The sequence below is a fragment of the Pistacia vera genome, unplaced genomic scaffold (genome assembly GCF_008641045.1).
Source record: "Pistacia vera cultivar Batoury unplaced genomic scaffold, PisVer_v2 Contig1081, whole genome shotgun sequence".
Classification (NCBI taxonomy): Eukaryota; Viridiplantae; Streptophyta; class Magnoliopsida; order Sapindales; family Anacardiaceae; genus Pistacia; species Pistacia vera.
Genome location: NW_022195117.1, coordinates 245396 through 265545, shown reverse-complemented (window position 1 = coordinate 265545; position 20150 = coordinate 245396). Strand labels below are relative to the sequence as shown.

General features: G+C 34.4%; 1 protein-coding gene across 2 annotated transcripts; it reads right to left on the bottom strand.

Annotated features, from left to right (window-relative positions):
* Positions 1-6864: 6864 nt before the first annotated feature.
* Positions 6865-12458, bottom strand: LOC116134488 (RNA polymerase sigma factor sigA). 2 transcript variants are annotated; one of them, XM_031420187.1, is made up of 10 exons: positions 12319-12458; positions 11170-11993; positions 10514-10712; positions 10305-10397; positions 9646-9774; positions 9435-9488; positions 9276-9353; positions 9107-9169; positions 7754-7866; positions 6865-7270 (listed from the first exon to the last, which is right to left on the bottom strand). In XM_031420187.1, the coding sequence occupies exons 2-10, from the start codon at positions 11856-11858 to the stop codon at positions 7162-7164; spliced, it is 1527 nt and encodes a 508-aa protein (XP_031276047.1). In that variant the 5' UTR covers positions 11859-11993; positions 12319-12458; the 3' UTR covers positions 6865-7161. The 2 variants fall into 2 exon arrangements, with proteins under 2 accessions (XP_031276047.1, XP_031276054.1); XM_031420194.1 differs by lacking the exon at positions 9107-9169 and adding an exon at positions 8712-8774.
* Positions 12459-20150: the final 7692 nt, after the last annotated feature.

The window sequence follows — 20150 nt, the reverse complement described above, 5'->3', positions numbered from 1 at the left end:
TTCTTCTGAAAGTATGAGTATTTGTAGGGTCGGATATTGGGTGGTTTGGAACCTAGTTGAAGTTCTATGGCATGGTCATGGGCCCTACAGGGTGGTAATTTAGGATTCTGGTCAAATAGTTGGGGGTAACTATCTATCACCTCTAATATTCCCGGGTCAATTTCCTCCTGCACTGGCTCTTCCTTCAACCCTATGGCTCCAAACTCCACTACATAACTAGTTCCCGCAGCATGTAAAGACCTGACCATAGTTTTCAGTGAGACCTCAGTCTTTACCAGTAGAGGATCCCTTTGCAGTTTTACCCTCTTCCCTTCCCAGTCAAATTCCATCATTAATCTCTTCCAATTGGCGCTCACATCCCCCAAACTACTCAACCATGTAATTCCCAAGACCGCGTCTGCACCTCCTAATTCAAACGGAAAAAATTCCTGCTATATCTCAATCCCTTGGAGTTTCAGCCTCACTGCCTTACAAATTCCTTTTCCCTGAATGGTACATCCATTCCCAACCATTACCCCAAAAGGCCTTCCCTCATCCACCTTCAGCCCTAGCTTCTGTACAACCTCATGGGAAACAAAATTGTGGGAAGCCCCACTATCCACCAATACCACCACACTCTCATTCCCAATCTCCCCTTTTAATTTCAAAGTTTTTCCCGATGAAATACCCACAATGGAGTTCATCGAAAGAGCTAGGGATTTACCTTCACTGATGGCTTCTTCATCAGTTTCTGTCTCAACTTCTGGTGGGTTTGTGTCTTCGTCATCCAGGAGTAACAAAACTTGTAGAGATTTGTTTTTACACCTGTGGTTTGGCCCAAATTTCTCGTCGCAGCGGTAACAAAGCCCACGCTCGCGCTTGTACTGTATTTCAACATTGGACAGTTGTCGGAAGTTGTCGTTTCGGTTGATGGACCCCACAGACTCAGTCGCCTTCTCTCTTCGCTCAGGTGGTTTGCTGGAGTTTGATGAAGACGAAAGTGGATCTGGTGGTTTTGCGCTGGAGTTCCACCAGTTAGTGCGTGTGGGTTCCGAGTTTGGGCTGACCCGTGAATAGGGCTCCCCTCGACCCATTAGATTTTTAAACGACTTGGGCCTTTGTTTTTCAAGCACCTAGTTCCTCTTCTTAATTCTGTGGGCTTGATCCATCAGCCCAAATAACGAATTTGGCTGAGACAAAAGCAGTTCTGCTTTTATTTCTTCTTTTAACTCATTCGCAAATATTCCCTTCAGCAGATCTTCACCCAGATCCTTCAATGGTGAAACGTTGGTTTCAAACATTTCCCTATATTCTGTGATTGTCCCCTCTTGTTTTAGGGCTACTAAAGCCTCATATGCAGACCCCTTAAATGATGGCCGGAAACGATCAATCAATGCTCTTTTGAAGGCTTCTCACGACTGAAAAGGTGCTCTGGATTCGACCCATTGATACCAGCTCAAAGCTCTTCCCTCCATGCAAACTGTTGTTGCTTCCACCATTTCTGTCTCCTGATAACGGTTAATGGTGAAGTAGCGATCTGCTCTGAAAGACCATCCAAACGGATCCTCGCCATTAAAGATGGGTAACTCCAGCTTTCGGGTGTTCTTTTTATTGTCTTTCCCACTGTCTTCCCGATCTGATTTCTTATCTCTACTGGTGTTCTGGTTCTCTGCTGATGAAGAGGATTTCTCTCTTTCTTGTTCTCTTCTTCCTTCCCTCTCTTCTCTCATGCGCATTAACTCCCTTATTTCTGTCAAATATTCCTTCACACTACCCATGTCAATCTTCAAGGTTCCTATGTCTTCTTTTACTGTATTCATCTCCTTCACTATGCTATCCATCCTATTCTCCATTTTGGATTTTACCATTCCCCACTCTGGCTCTGATACCAATTGATGCGATCACCTGCAGATAAAATCAATCCACAACCAACCAGCAATAATTCTCACACAAAATAAGCCAACAAACAATCAATCCACAACCAAAAATAACCCCAGAAACAGCAAATGCAATCCCAACAATATTTGTATTAATCAAATAGTTTGAATAAAAATGGAACAGATAAAAGATGGAATGAACTGGACATAAACCCTGGCGTTTCGAGGAGCCAGGAACCTCCACTGTTTTATCAACCAAAATCAAGCTGTCTTGCTACTATTACTCTCTCTGAATATATACTAATCCCCTTTTCACAATTACCCTTACTCACACAATTTGTATTCTCAAAACAGACTCCTACCCATGACACCTGTACTTTGTGGACCCTACTCCTTTAACAACCTTCCTAATGTCTTTTGCGCCCCTTAAGGGTGTAGACTTTATGCACTGCTGGTTTATCAGATTTCTTACTGATCTGCACGAAAGGTTTGGTTTAGTCTGGAATGCGAAGATTAGGCTGGAAGAGAAATAACGTGAATGGTTGATGTCAATTTATTTTTTTAGATTTAATCAAAAGAAAGGAATGATGTTCCCTACGTTTTGGCTGTCATAGAACATGCTTAGCAATCATAAAATATTTATACAGACACAGAGGTACTAACTGTTTAAGAGTTGCATCCAATTATATGCAAATTACCCTCGCCACTACTCATTGTACAGTGTCACTTACCGCAGGCAATCAATAAGGTTTTCTCGCGTGGTATGGATGCATTCACCTCTTTAAATGGCCTTACAGGAGAAATCCATTTTACTGTAAGCGTCAAGAATATTTCTGTAAGTTCCTCTACAAGAACTTATTTTGCACTTAGCTTGCCTCTTCCCAGTTGTGTATGACCAAGTCATTTCAGTACATTGCAGATAATCAATCACTTGGAATACAACCCATGGCATGGAGTATATGAGTGGCCACTCAAGGTAAAAAGATTTGTTGAAATTTTTTTTACCTGAACAAAATGATAAACAGGTGGCAAAACAGCTTAACTGAGTCTACATGTTGTCAGTTGTGTCAATAATGGGGTAGAAATGGGTTTTTGTCAACGGTTTGATTAACTATGTCGAGTTTTTTAAAACTTTAACACTACTCATTTATCTGAGGGGTGACATGACATGACTTAAAATTAATTTATCCAACCCGTTTAGTCCATTTATATAAATTTTTTAATGAATTATAATTTAGCTTTGGGTAGCTTTTTATGTGATGGGGGAAGAAGTAATCTTCATCCTTTTTGCACATAACACGCTGAGAAGGTGAAAACTTTATGTTTGGTACCTTTTTTGAATGACTTCTGCTGTCTTGGATTTTTTCAAAGCCACGATACAAATAAAGACTTTTTTGAAGAAGACAGTGTTTAGTGAGATGCTGAACTCAGTTTGTGTAAAAACCAGTGTACATGCAGCAGAAGGACACTTGCTAGTGTGGAACAAAGGCTAATGTGCTTATTGCAATTAGAAGCAAAGGCAAAAACAAACCGAGTTGGTAAGAACCCTTGCTTCTCTACATATTCACTACTGATGATGAAATGGTTTCTGTTTATGACAAATTTTGAAATGTGAAAGGAGGTTAAAAATGTAAATTTTAAGCCAGTGGAGCCTTTAGCTGTATTAGATTTTCATTGGAACTTTCTTCACTATTTATAGCTCTAGCCTCTAGCTGAATAATGAATCAGTCTTCCAAGTTCCATTCTATCATCCTCTCGGTTCTAAGATTTCCCTCTCATTCTAAATTTAATCCCATCCATACTTATGATTTTACATAATATTCTTGTTGAAGTTTGAAGAATACTTGTGTTCTCCTTAGTCTTACTAATGATATTGCAGGATGAAGTATATTTGAAATGAGTCTAGTGTGTATATGTTAGAACAAAGCTCTTCATGATGAGAAAAGAAAACCCACTGGAAAATGAGTTTCCTTTAATTCCCTCATTCAAGGTTTAAGTGCAAAGAGGACAGTTGGTAAATGGGCTTTTTTCACAAAGTTTTCAGATTATTCAAGAAATGTGTCAAGTATGGCCTTATTCAAACCCTTGAACTTGTATGAGCTAGACCTTAATTAAATGAAATAAATTACATTTTAGTTTTTATATAAAACAAAATTAAAAATGGCAGAATATCGTAGACTTAAGGTTTCTAAATTTATCATTCGGATGGTGATTTTTTCACTTTTTGGCAAATAGACTTAAAAGTTTCAAAACTGTATCATGGATGTCCCTTTGTCTTATCAAATGAACTCTCAAAGTTGAAAAACTTTATTTTAGATCTCTCTTTGCCCTTTGTTAAATTTTTGTAGGTTTACAAAATACTTTCTTAAAAGTAAGGTCACAATTTTATAGCAATACTTTCTTATAAGACCAATGTTTCTATTTCACCCATTTACTGCAAATAACAAAATAATGGAGTTTAGGGCAAAAGGATATCAATGATATAGTTTTAAAACTTTGAGGGTATATTTAAGAGAAAAATGAAAAAGTTGTTATTTGAATGAAACCTTAAGAGCGTGTTTGGTTAGAGGTAATAGAAGATTACTGAGGTAATATTATTTTATATTACTTGATTACCACGTTTAGTTGCCAAGTAATATAAGATTCTGACAATCTTTTAATATCAATAGTAATTACTGTTGGTAATATAAGAGGTAATCTGATTACCTCAATTTTCTTAAGTATTTTAAAATTATTTGGTAATCTTATTTTTGTTATAGTTTTACCCTTTATTAATAAAATTTTAGGATAATAATGTTCTTGTTTTAAAAGCAATTTACAAAAATACCAATGGACTATTTTATCCTTATATACAAACTTTTTAAGACATAAATACCCTTGGATTTAAAAAAATTACCCAAGGGTGGTGGTTGGATCTGGCCATCATCATCTGTGGCGACGGAATGACGCATGACTGACCAGATTTGGCCGGTCGTGCGCTACTAAGGCTGTTTTCGAAAACATACAGATACGACCTTTCATGGCCAGATCTGTGGCCGTTTCATGGCCAAAGATGTGGCCATGAAACGATGGTTAGTTCACGACCAAAGATCTACCCTTTCACGGCCATATCTCCACTATTGTCGCTGCCAGCGGTGGTGGCAGGCTGTCAGCAGTGGCTTGAGGTGGGTGGGAGTGTTTTTGTTAAGTTTTAAACTTTTTTTGTTGTTGGGGTGTTTTAGCTAAATTTGAAATATAAGGGGTTAAAAAATTTATTCAAAAAAATAATAAAATAATATTATATTAATATTTAAAAAAGAGGGCAATTTAGTAATTAATATAATATATCCATTAATTTATTTTTCTCAAATAGATATATTAATATAATATACTCACAAATTTATTTCAACTAATCAAACATATCTCCTTAAACATTCCTCGTAATCTTTAAGGTAATCTATCTTTCTATTAATATAATATTCCCAGTAATACAATATTCCTTGAACTAAAACACACCTTAAGGGGGTGTTTAAATTATATAATGTTTTATTACAAGGGCATATTATATTAACAGAAAGAAATATCACTTTGAAGATTATTGAGAATGTTTAGAAAATATGTTTGGTTGGTTCGAATAAATTGGTGAATAATATATTTGGTTGGAAGGATAAATGGGTGAGTATGTTATATAGATTACTAAATTGCCTTCCTTCTTAAATATTAATATTATAGTATTTATTATTATTTTTTGAATAATTTTTTTTAACTCTCTACATATGAAATTTTGCTAAAACACCCCAGACATATAAAATTTTAATTTGTAGCAAAATCATCCCCACCCACCCTAAGCCACTACCGGTAGCCAGCCACCAACGTTGGCCATCGCCAGCAATCGATGAAATGGTGCACGACTGGCCGTATATGGCCGGCCTTGCGCTGGCAAAACCGAAAACAGCCAGATCTATGGCCATTTCATAGTCAAAGATCTAGCCGTGGATCTTGTCTTTTCATCACCAGATCTGTGGCCATTTCACAGCCACATCTTTGGCCGTGAAGCGGCCATAGAAACGCTAGATTTGGCCGTTTTCGCAAATGGCCTTACTGGCGCACGACCGGTTAGATTCTGCCGGTCGTGCACCATTACGATTATTGACGTTGGTGGTCGATGTGGTGAGTCACGACCGGCGGTGGTTTTAGGTGACTGACGGTATTTTGTTAACTTTTAAACTTTTTTGTAACTAGAGTGTTTTAGCTATTCTCAAATGTATGAGGGCCGGGTAATTGTTATTTGATAGACATTTAAGGGTAATTGTGTCCGAAATGGTTTTTAATTAAGGGCAAAATGGGTAAAAAAATTATATTATCTCGATAATGTTTTAACAACACTCCCTAACAAGATAATAAGATTACTCTTCACATTACCAATAGTAAACACTATTTGTAATAAAATATTCCCGTAATATTTTATTACTTGTAAATTAAACACAGGAATCTTGTAAAATAAACGATTCGTTATCTTATTTACCCCCAATCCAAATAGCTTTTAAGCATAACTTATGAAATTCTCCCATTATTTATATGAAGGTTAAAACACACATCAAGGCAATTAATCAAACTAAAAAACTTTTTGTTGAATCTAAAAATAGTGCATATATATTATAAATACATGAATAAGGAACACGAGAATGAAGGTTAACATGAATCTTAAATTCAATCCGTTCACAAAAAAACATGTACACATGATTATTTTAGTTACCAAAACACTCATACTTGATAAGATATGATCAATAAGCCATTGGTTAATGTACTAATAATAACTGAGATGATAATTGAAGTTTACATTACTAGGAAGGAGAATTATTAAATGTAATTCCAACTATTAAAAATCCATTGATATACAAATATGAAGAAAACTATCAGAGTCTAGATCATAAACTAATTCAGTAGCTTATCTCATCAACTAATTTTAATGAGATGTAACTATTCAAAATTATTGTAAGATCATTACATTGCCAATTTTCCAAATAAATGAAACTGGAATTACTGAATGTATTATCTTGGCTTATATATAAACCCAGAAAGTAATCCAGAGAGCAGAGACTATCTCTTCTAGATATTCAATACATGAAAATTTTTCGTAACTTACAAATATCTCTTAATCTGTGTTTAATAATGTTACAGAAAGTTTATGGAGGTAGCTCCTTAATTAAATTTTCTATTGTTATGCCTGATTCAAAAAATAAATCAAGATACAGCTTTCCTTTCTGTATACATGTATATACAATAATTTACTCATCAAACCATGTCTATAATGAAACTTACTAAACTAATGTTTCACAAGCATGGCCTCCATCTTTTTCTTTCTCGCTGCGTGTTTTAGTTTCTCTAGAGCCACAAGTCCAACTTGCCTAACTCTTTCTCTCGACAAACCTATTCTGAAGAATTTAATTGACAACATTGTCAAATCATCAGTGTAACAAACGGAAAATGTGCAGTTATTATGCATGCAAAAAACATCATTTAACACCTTTTATCATTGATACCAGTTGCATGTATACTCTTTTTGTAAATGAAAATTGAAATTTGAATTATAAGCAGAAACAAGATAGAGATGGTTCGTTCAGAAAGCTATAACTATTTTGATAAATATATTGTATGGTATTCAAGAGAAAATGAATACTGCAATAAGAAGGTGCTTCCACCCTATATATGTAATTAGGTTAACATTCTCTTTTTGATCTGTCACATAGCTTGGAAGAACATAAACATTTTCTATTGTACTTGCTTTCTATAGGAGAGACGCATTGAGGTGTCTCTGAAGAATTTACCATAATAGGTGAAACACTTGGCAGCCTAAGCAATTATCATACATCGTATTTTATTTATGCTCATCTAGCAATCAAGCTTGTGTTACTCACCGTTTACTTATATCCTCCCATGTAAGACATTCCTTATCAAGACCGTAGTAAAGACGTATGATTTCCCTTTCACGTTCTCCAAGTGTCACTGTAATGAGCCTGTTTACTTCATCCTGCAATAATATAATTAGTTTGTTCTCTTCACTTGCGTAGAACACAAATGTTCATCAAAAGCACTTTGAAGATTCATAGCTCCGGGAAGGGCACATAATAATATTTTTTAATGGTGAGAGGGGAGGGTTAAAGCTCTTTTCGTTTGGCAACATGAAGAGAGTTTCAGAACGATAGTATCAGGAAATTTAATTGAATTTCTTAAAGATCACAAGTATTTTACAGTGATATCGAATTTGATTGAAAAAAGACAAAGCACAAGATAGAATTTAGGATAAAAGGATGAGATTAAACTTATGTCTACCAAGTAGGGACAATTTTCAGTTTAACAAACACATTTATTAACATACTAGTTTAAAAAATAAAATTCTGCACCACAAAACCACAGAATGTATGCAACCATAAATCAATTGAAATATAAATTATCAGCAGATCATAGCTTAACACATTTATATTCCAGAGTATGGTTGATTCTTAATTTGAAATTACATTCCCAATAATATAGATAATGATGAATTTGTACAATAGATGATAGTGTTTATTTTGAGTATAAAATATATGTTAAAAAGAAGTTTTCCAGCAAAGTATTGCTTTGTTTGAATAGCCTCCTATCAAACGTTGTAGATGAATAAATTGGTCCCCTAAACCCCTAGATCATGCTGAAAAGGAATCTATTCAGGCCAGCCTAAAATAATAAGTTTATCATCCAATTAAGATAAGCTAAATAGTTTATTTGGATGAATAATAGGAAAATAATTCACCTAAATTTACATTTCTGTGTTATAGTAAACCTTTAGTTATTAGTGGCAAGTTTGATTGGTTAAAAAGTTTTCAATTAATTCTTTACCTTGAGAGCCCACTCATCTACTCCATGCCATGGATTGTTCTCCACACGATTATCTGCAATGTACTGANTACAATAGATGATAGTGTTTATTTTGAGTATAAAATATATGTTAAAAAGAAGTTTTCCAGCAAAGTATTGCTTTGTTTGAATAGCCTCCTATCAAACGTTGTAGATGAATAAATTGGTCCCCTAAACCCCTAGATCATGCTGAAAAGGAATCTATTCAGGCCAGCCTAAAATAATAAGTTTATCATCCAATTAAGATAAGCTAAATAGTTTATTTGGATGAATAATAGGAAAATAATTCACCTAAATTTACATTTCTGTGTTATAGTAAACCTTTAGTTATTAGTGGCAAGTTTGATTGGTTAAAAAGTTTTCAATTAATTCTTTACCTTGAGAGCCCACTCATCTACTCCATGCCATGGATTGTTCTCCACACGATTATCTGCAATGTACTGAAATGATATAGAAAAAATGGTCATTCACAATGGGAAAGAGGCAAACAAAGCCTGCACTAAAATTTTCTTGAGAGAACTTGCAGAAACTTAGTTGTACACTTACACTATGATGGGTTTCGCCGGGAAGGCCATTTAACGAGGGGAATGCCTCCCTGTCGAGTGAGAAAACCTTACTGGTTGCCTGCATTTAGTGAAATTGCAGTCAGTAGTGCAAAATATAATTACATACGTAACTGCAAAAGAACTCTTAAGCAGTTGGTACCTCGGTAGCATTTCTCACTTTCTTTTGAGACATGTTTAGGTATTCTGCAATTCTCTGAAAACATGGCAAGCAACAAAGAAAAGAGAACAAAACTATGTTACAAAAAATTAACATCTGATAAAATACTATGACTGTTAAGTATGTTCACTGACAGCCAAAACATAAAGAACAGAATTCGTTTCTTTTGATCACAGTTAAATAATCAACTTACATCAATTGATGGTGTTACTCCTTTCTCTTCCAGTCTAACCTTTGCATTCCGGATTAAACCTAACCTTTCATGCAGATGATTAGGCAATCTTAAGGTTCTGGAATTCTCAACTAATGCTCTAGAAACCCCCTGGCATAGATCACGACATCACGTAAACCAGCATTAGCTTTGCACCATTACTAACAAAAAAAGAATAAATAACACAGGAGACAAAACTATTGCAAATTGAATAGCATAACTGAATAACCGAAAAGAAGGACAGACAAATGAATTGAAAATTCACCAATGCCAGTTCAAAAGAATGGTGTAGGGACGTAGCAACTGTTAAACTTGCAACGATCTAAAAAGATAGATAAAGGATATGGCTGTTAAGGAATCAACTTCGGAAAGGATTATCCTCCTTAAGCCTACTACTGGGCACCTATCTTTTCAAAAACTAAACTGTACCACATGAACAACTTGCTGTTTCAGACTTTCAGTCATGATAAACTTGTAGATAAAACTGAAGAACTTAAATGTGGTCATTGAAAATTTTAATTGTTTTGAAGTTACCAATGATCAGAGAGAACTTTAGTTAGTTTTCAATAAATGACAATCATGATTGTATCTAATCTTTAACAAAGCTTTAATGATTTACAACAGCAAAACATCAGCCCTACCTGGCGTATCCACCAATACACATAAGTTGATATTTTGAAACCCTTTGAAGAATCAAATTTCTCAATCCCACGTAATAATCCAATCAACCCACCCTACATGAATAATATAGAATATGTTACATATCAGAAAATAGACGATTCTGTTTTAGATGTAGTGGGACAATAAGAGTATATTGGTCTTTATTTCTTGTCCAGATAAAGAAAATCACCTGCACAAGGTCTGACATGTCAGCACCCATGTTATCATATCGTTGAGCTATAGACATGACCAAACGAACATTGCTCATCACCAGCTTCTCTCTTGCCAGTGAACACTCAATCAATGTTGACTGTAACTCAGTGCGAGAAATCCTCAAGGAAGCTGCAAGTTGTGCATCTGAGGGCTGACATCCCAACCTCTCCTTCAATCTACAATACCATTTGAAAAATCAGAAAGTGTACCAATAAGTTTATTATAACATCAGCCTTTTTCTGTTCTTCTAAAGGAAAACTCTTGAAGCAACAAGACCATTCAGAACGACAGGCAGTTAGAAATTGTAAAATTTAGGAATGGATATATAGCTCCCCTAATCTTCCTCCTTTTTATGCACAAAACAAGGGATTTTAGTTCTTTCTTCCAAAAAATATTATGTTGCTACAATCAATTTGCACTTCATAACCATGAAAGTAATTGCCACTCAAATGTTATATGCAAAAAAAATGCTTCAAATACAAAATTAGTAGAAAGTGTAGAGCTCCTAACAAAGTGAAACCAAAATATAGATAGAATAAACTAAGAAATACCAACTTAAAGAATCAAACCATCTTCACCTAAGAAATAGCTAACCATTTAAGAGGTCAGCAGAAAGTGAAATTTATTTATTACCTCAATTTGCGCTCCTCTAAGGAAAGGCCAGTTTTGATTTTCTTTGACAAACGCACAACTTCTGCATGGGTGAGTAGCTCCTCACTCACCACACCCTTTACATAACCTTTTAAACGACTCTGAAGCAACTCTGGACTAATCACAGACCTTAGCTGATTAGGGCCATTTTGTTGTATCATTGACTTACTCTGGCACAATATTTTCTTCTTTGAATTCATTCTCCTTTGCCTAGCTGATAATCCAGAACATGTGACAGGTATCTTCTTGTAAGTCTTTTTACTTGATGAATCAGTTAACACTGTCCTCTCAAAAGAAAGATTCCATTGCTTTTCAAGCATAGACTTTTGCAGCAACAGAAGTGCCTCCACTGAATAGTCAAACTCGGAGCTTTCCTCTTCTAAGTCATCAGACCTCTGAAGCCACGCCTCCGCAGTTGAAGCACAGTTAGCATCTACGTGTTCTTTCACAGCCTTAATGGACTGAGTATGTCGATTGGAAGATGGAAAACTTGGACTATAATTGGAAGACTTTTTGGCGGCAACCGCATTTTTTGTTGGACCAACTAGATAATGTGGTGATCCGTGATCATTGATGTGAGAAAACTTCTCTGTTAGATCAGAATAATAAAAGGAGGAACTCAAGAGACTCTTTCCAGTACTAAGTCCAATAACAGCAGCCGTGGTCATCATATGGCTTCTGCTCTTGCACTCAATATTACCATCACACAATTCAACAAAATTGTAGAATCATAAATATATCACACAAATTCCTCAGCTCTTTTATATACTAGGCTCTCAATGAAAATGTTCTTATGTGTACTTAATCTGCACTTCAATAAAAAGGGTATTCAGAATCTTCAATAAAATATATAGCCAAAATAAACAGTACCCAGTTCATGAAAATCCTAAAGTGAAATATATATAATAGAAATACCAACCCATTATTAGTAACTAGAGAATGATGCAAAACATAATTACATGAGGAAAACTTACTCTACAGAAACAATAAAGCAAGAAGAAAAGTAAAAAACGAAGATCACATTCGCATGCTAGTTTAATTAGAATTGAATTGAATGGTCGTACAGTAAAATAGTAAAAGTTATGATATGTTTAATTAAAAAAAGAAATGCAGTTGAAAGGAAGAGCAAACCTGGTGTTGTTGGTTGAGCTGAACAAGAACAAAGAACGTTGATTTCAAAGGGAGTGTAATAATAGTTTATTTAATGGTAAGAGATATGGAAGGAAGAGATGGCATTGGCTGGAACAGATATTGGCTCCAATTTCGAGTGGTGTACATGTATTTGTTGCCCTTTTTTTTATTTTTATTTTTTTGTTATTTATTTGATAGCCATACAGCTAACACCGCCATAAAAAATAAAAAAACATCTCATTTTAAGTAACTGCTGTACACGAAATCTCCGCCTGTTACACGTGGAAGTTTCTTATTCAGCCCACCCCTAGCCAACAATTTCTTCTATCATATCATATCATATCATATCATATCATATCTAAAGACATTCCTATCTTCCTCCTCATCTCATTTACCCAACATTTCATTTTTGACATTTTTACAATCCTCAGTCCAAGGATTGTAAAAATAATATTAATAAACAAAAATCAATATGTAAAAGTAATCACTATCACAAAAATATATTATTGCGAACCACCTCTGTTTGATCGGGTGGTGCGATAGAGACTCTTGAGTGAATTATTCAAGACGTCTTAAGTTCGAATCTCAGCGGTCGCTAATAAGGGTGGCTATTGGAGGTTTACTCAACCATTAACTTCAGAGTTCAAAAAACTAGTTGAGATGCGAGCAAGCTGACCTGGGAAAAATATATCATCATTTACTATTCATTATAGATGACAACAAAAAACATAAATTAGTTTTTCTAGATCATGCATTGAAACTTTTTTTTTTTGTTAAATTATGATAGAAGTTTTACATATTAAAAATCAAGTACATCGAACAAAAAGCTTAATTTTAATATCTACCATTAAAAGAAAAAAGAAAAAAACTTAAAGAGAAAAAGAAAACAGAAGCAATGTTTTAATATTTAAAAATTGTGAAAAAGAAAAAAGAGAAACAAATAGCAAACATCGGGAAAATATATTCTAATAATTCTCACCATATTTATATTTGAAAACTTATATTTACTCAAATATCATTTTAGGGTATTAAAAATAATCAAAAGTTGGGTGGTTTTATGTTATTAACCACTTTTTCAAACCCTATACATTTAAATCCAAATAATGGCTTCTTTCTCAAAATACCCTCGTAAAAGTTGAGTTTATATATAGGGGAGTACAAAAATATAGCCATTGTAACTAAAAGTAGAACTTGAAAATCACATAATTCAATCGACTGCCTTGAATCTAATTGATCAGATTTGACATGACACCTATATGGCGTCCATGTGGCACCTACATGGCATCCATGTGGCACTAGCTGTTGGGAAAATAAAATGTCAAACTGGTCGACTAGATTGGTAGAGCCCAAAATTATGGCTTCTGCCCAACTCGCACATTGAACCAAACGACCAATGGATTGAGCAAATACAATTTTGTCCCCTAAACTTTCAAATATGATATTTTGGTTGCAAAATAAAATCCAGAAACCCCCCAAACTTTAGAATACTACTTTTTCCCAAGTTAAAACCCAGAATTCGGATGCACAGTTTGGTTGATCGGATGGGTTAAACTAGAAAATATCAAATTTTATTTTAACCCCATAGGTTTGAAAAGTGACATTTTAGCCCAAATTTGAAAAACTCAAAAACCTTTTTTGAGAGCTTTCATATGTTAATATCAATTCTAACTAAGACTAATGCTTTACAAGTGAAACCAGTACAAGAAAATTATATATCTAGACTAAGCATCTTGAAATCTTTTAGATTCTTCATCCAAGCTTATATTTTCCCTTCTTGATAAGCTTTTTTAATGCCTTGAGAAACTTCCTTGCCATCTAAGTACACACTTAAGGAAAATTCATTAGCTAATATACTTAGAGACATATTAGTTTGTTATCATCAAAATAAGAGAATGATGACTCTTTGAGTCAACAAATTTTTTGGAAGAACTTAGGGTTTAGGTTTTATTCTAATAACAATCAAATTAGTTTTGATGTGGTTAGAGGTTTGTGTTATTTCGATATTTCACATAATAAAGATTGTGTATTTGGGTGTTGGGTTGAGTGTTTGTTGATTGTATATTAAAGTGTTTTCTGTGTTTTTGGCTTGAATTTGGAGAAAGATCGGCTAACATGATGCTTCATGTAGATTTTTCCAATTTGGCTAATTGGATAATCACCAAATGGATTATCCAATTCGCTTAACCATACATGGTAACTTTGAAATTGTACACTAGATGACATAAGCTTAAAATGAGTTAGCGTGGTATTATGCTAAGCTAACTAACTTTGGCTTGTACGATAAGTGATTATTAGCCTAAATTCAGTTAGTGTGATATCACACTAACTCTTTTGAGTTTAACACTAAGGGAAAGAAGTAAAATTTAAGTTAGCGTAATTTTATGCTAACTAACTTAGGCACCACACTAAGTGATTACAAGTGATACGAATTTAGAGCTCGACCTCAACCCATGCGAGCGGACCTTATGCAAGCTCACCATATCTGAGCTCACCTCATGAGAGCTTGAATCCAGCCGGTTCAAACATTTCATTTGGCGTCAATATGATTATATGGAAAGGAAACAATCCCAATGAAGTCAACCAAGGGCACATGGGTTCACATGAATCCATTCAATGAAAAGATAAGGTTATGACATGGGCTGCTCAAGAATTTCTCGAATTGGCAAAGACAAGTTGACCACTTGGGTGGCTCCTTGTCCGCTTCTTCTTTTGGGAAGTCATAGATTGCTTGTTCAAATCAGCTAACTCTAGGAAGAGACAACCAAGATTAGCCTTTTGATATGTTTTATGATTAATGATTTTAATTGTTGTCTTCTATTTCGCACAAGTGTAAGGTCATATTTAAAGTCGAATCTTCAATGTAATATTCAGACTTGATCATTAATGAAAATTTGAAACCTGAGTTTATCCCTATCCTTTATCCGAGTTCTTGCCAAACTTGGTGGTGAATTCCGAAATCGATAGCTTTGCCTTTACATTTTGGAGACACTTGGCCGGTGGTTTTGCCTTTATGCCGTGAGTGAATAGGCTACTATATTTATTTATTTAACTTTGGTTGTATTTTGGAGGAGCTTTTTGAGCTCGCTTGCTGTCGAGCTATCAATACATCGTCATCCGAAGCTCGCAACACTCACTCTAGGCTGCGCTATACGTATCAACAAGCCAAAAAATCAACTATCGTAATATCACGCTAACCCATGTCGTGAGCTTAATTGCCTATTGTTCTTTGTTTTCAATGATTTTTATTTTTAATGGGTTAATGCATCTTCATTTTGTAATAAAAATTAATTGATGTATTTTGTTGAAATGCAGAAAACAAGAAAAAGGATGAGGAATCCAAACCACAGGGGCCTGGTTAGAAGTTTTCGTGTCCTCACGCTAATCAAATTACTAAAAATCCCTTACAATTTGAGAACTATTGCTGATTTGCCCTTGTAATGGTGGATTGCTAATTATGGTTGTAGTTATTTTTAAAGGATTTGTCATATACAAATGGATACAAATCATCTAAAATAAAAAAGAGCTAATTATGATGAAAAATAATCCACCGTACAATTACTATTAAACAATGAAAAAAAATTGATCAATAATTGAACAATGTCAACTTTGGAGTACTGCTATAGTTTAACCTAGTGGGTTCAGCAACACCACATTGATTACAAATTCTCTGTTAGATCTCTGCACTTCTTGAAGGTATCCTGCCAGACGCTTTGTGTAATACAATTCTTTCATCTTCAAAATGGATTGAGTTAACTTCAAAATGGATTGAGTTAACTGTTAGAAAAATGACTCATTTAGCAAAATCTCACGCGGGATAGAAGTGAAAATGGAGAAAGGTTTATGGACTTATATAAAATAGGCTAAAGGCTAGTATGTCCTACATATTGGGGTAACTTTTGGGGCCTATATATAAGGACCTAAGCCATAGTTATAAGCATCCAAAATTATATTTCCATTACACCCCTCTTATATAGGGTTTTTTCATTAAGGACACTTTAGTTGAAAAGTTTTATTGTATCTCCCATTTGTTTTGGGTAATTGTTTTTATGCCCATATAGTTTAGGTATTTGTAGTATTATCCAAAAAGTTGTAATATTCTTTGGAGATAGTGAAGTTTTCTTTTGCAGTGCCCAAAGACGTAGGTTATAATACTGAACCTCGTTAATTTCTGCTATTCTTTATTTTTGCATTTATTTTGGCCGTTTAATCGTGCTTTAGTAGTTGTTATTATTATATTTAAATAGCTAGCGTTAGAGTTTATGTTTCATTTGCATAACAAGTGGTGTCAGAGTCTAGGTTTAGGATAGTGAGTAGCTATTTGTATGGTTATATGCATGTTTGGGAAAATTCTGTCAATAAGGCGATAAGAGTCTAAGGAGACTGGATTTTAAGTGGGACCATTTGTGACCCCTCCATTGTTTTCTGGGAATTTTCTTGGTGCATATTGAATCATTTCAGCACTTACTACTACCTTGGGCTATAGTTGATTTGTTGGTTAGCTATTGAATACAATAATTTGTGGAGCTTGGTAATTGGGAACTTTGTTTACCAAGTCAATTGAGTAAGACACAAATGGCATCATCGTCCAAGGATTCATTGTTTGAGGCATCACTGTCTGCAGCATCACCATCTGCGCTAGTAAAGATGATAGCGGTTACAAATGTAAAAATTGATGTTGAAAAATTTGATGGTCAAAATAATTTTGGCCTGTGGCAGAGTAAGGTAATGGATAACTTCTATCAGCAAGATCTAGATATCATTCTGGAGAAAGAAAAACCAGAAGATCACTATGAGAAAGACTGGATGAGGTTGAATGTAAAAGCTTGTGGAATGATTCACTCATGTCTTTGTAGAAAGCAGAAATATTCATTCATGAAAGAGACATCTGCCAGTAAGTTATGGAAAGGTGGTTGAAAACAAATACATGAAAAGAAGTAATGAGAATCGACTCTATTTGATAAAAAGATTGTTTCGTCTTCAGTTGAAACCAGGTAGGAATATTAGTAGCCATATTGATACATTTAACAAATTAATTGTCGATTTGTTAAATTTGGACGAAACATTCGAAGATGAACATAAAGCTATATTGTTCATTGGATCTCTTCCGGATGAATTGGATCATCTTAGTATTACACTTCTTCATGGGAAAGAAAAGTTGTCCTTTGAAGAAGTTTGTTCTGCTTTGTCCAATCATGAAATTTGGAAAAATGATCAGAAAGAGAATAGAGATGAATTAGTAGAGGCACTTGTAGCAAGAGGGCGGAGTCAGAGTCGTAAGAAGGAAAGAAGAGGAATATCTCGTTTGAAGGAAAACTCAATAGGGATCAATGTACCTTTTGTCGTGAGAAAGGGAGATTGTCCAAAGTTGCAAAAGAAAGAGGGTAAAGCTGTTTCTGATGCATACGTTGTTGAGCGTGAAGAAGATGAGTCAGATTTCTCTCTACTTAGCCTACTATCCACCTTTGGATCAAATAAGTGGATTATGGATTCAAGTTGTACCTATCATATGTGTCCTCACTAGGAGTGGTTTTTTAATTTTGAAGAATGTGATGGAGTTGTTTATATGGGCAATGATGATGCTTATAAAACAACTGGGACAGGTTCAATTCGGTTGAAGAATCATAATGGCTCAACTAGAACGCCAATAGATGTTCGGTATGTACCCAAATTGAAGAAGAATCTCATCTCTTTGGGAGCCTTGGAATCTAAAGACTTTACGGTGAATATGCGAGATGAAATTGTAAAGGTTTCTTCAGGCGCTTTTGTGGTAATGAAAGGCACAAGGATAAACAACTTGTATTACTATAATGGTAGTACAGTTATTGGAACGGTAGTTGCAATTGCACAGAAGGATGCAGATTCAGAAATGCTCAGGCTGTGGCATATGCGTTTGGGGCATGCAGGTGAAAAAAACCTTACTTAGTTTGGTGAATTAAGGCTTATTGAAAGGTGCAAAGACCTGTAAGCTGGATTTCTGTGAGAATTGTGTTTTGGGAAAACAGATAAGAGTGAAATTTGGCACCGTAATCCATAATACTAAGGGTATCTTGGATTAGGTTCATTCTGATATGTGGGGACTTATCAAAGCAGCATCTTTGGGAGGCATGCACTATTTTGTCACTTTTGTAGATGATTTTTCTAGAAGAGTTTGGGTGTATGTGATGAAAACTAAAGATGATGTTGTAATACCTAAGATGTCAAAGGCATGTTCCCAACTCAAAATAGCCTTTTAGATGTTAATTTTATGTTAAAAAACATAAAATCTAACTAAAGGCAAAATAGTCAATTCATTTGTAACAGTATGAATCAATTATCCATAAGAGGGTATTAGGGGCAAAATAGTTATTTTGCCTATGAATAAGCATTGCAAAGGTCAAGGATGAATAGCTTAGTTGCATTTAATGGCATTAATTAAGTAATAATTATGTTTAGTGCCAAATAACCAAAATGCCTTTATATGAAGAATTAAGGACTTATGAGTTATACAATTAAAATAATTAGGCCAATAGCATAATTTTGAAAAATTAATGAAATATTTTCCTATAAATGAGAGGAAATTCGTTCAACCCAAAAGAGATATCATTTCTTCAACATTTTCTCTTAAATCTTCCATGAAACAAGTTTTATCTCTCTAAGTTTTAAAGGAGTTTTGCATAATTTTTCAAGGAGAACAAGATAGGAGCCTTGGATCTTCAAATTGAAGGGTTTAAGGTAAGGAATAAAAACCCTAGTTTTGATGTGATTTCAAGATTTGAGGTAGATGTTAAGGTATAATGTTATATATGTAGGAATAAAGTGTAAAAGAAGATAAAAGGCAAAGGATTTGGTGGGGGAATTCTTTAAAAAGGTAAGGAAGAACCTCCCATGACTTTAGGAATTATGCTAGGGTTTGTAGATTTTAATGAAACCTTAAATTAAGGCTTTAGGGCATAGAATTAGTTGATGGCAAGTGTAGTTGAACTCATTAATGTTATTTATTGCCTTGAATTCATTATACATGAAGTTATTGCCATTTATATTTTATGAGTTGTTATGTTTTAATTGAACAAATGAAGTATTGATGTTGATTGTGACAAAACTTGTAGTATTGGAGGTCGCATGGTGTTGAATGGTTGCTATTAGAAGTGTTGATGTGTTGTTTGCATTAACTTTCAATGTTATAGCAATGATGGATGATCATAGGAGTGAGGTTTTACACTTCCTTTAAGATGTTAAAGACTATTAAGGGGAGGTTTATTTGATCCATAAGTTGACCTATTGGTGAATTGTCAATAGGAATTGATATGGCATAGTTTAATATGAAAAATTCAGATTTGGTAAGTTTAGGGGCTATGTTAAACATGTTTCAGTATTTCGACCATAACTTGAGTTATAAAAATCTAAATGAGATGATTCTTGAAGCATTAGAAATTTAAGATAGCCCTATAGCTTTTATGTTTAGGCCAAGAGCTAATTCGTTTAGGAAATAGATGGATAATGGCCTGAAATATAAGCTTCTAGTTATTAAAGTTTAAGATTTAACATAATTAATTCTTATGATTATGAATTTATTATATATTGACGTGATTAAGTCACATACTAATGTTTACCCATTAGTTAGATGATCTTTGAAAGATATACATGGTCATGGATGCGAATGCATGATTAATGTTATGAAATGGTATGAAGATGCAATGTAATATATGTTTTAAGATGATGAATGTGAGCAAGAGGTAATGTAAATGGATTGATAATCCATAGATGAATCAAAAGTATTAAGCTCACCAAAACATGTATTTATATGCCATAAGATGTTAGAGATGCATATAGACAGGATGGAAAATGCGTAAGCA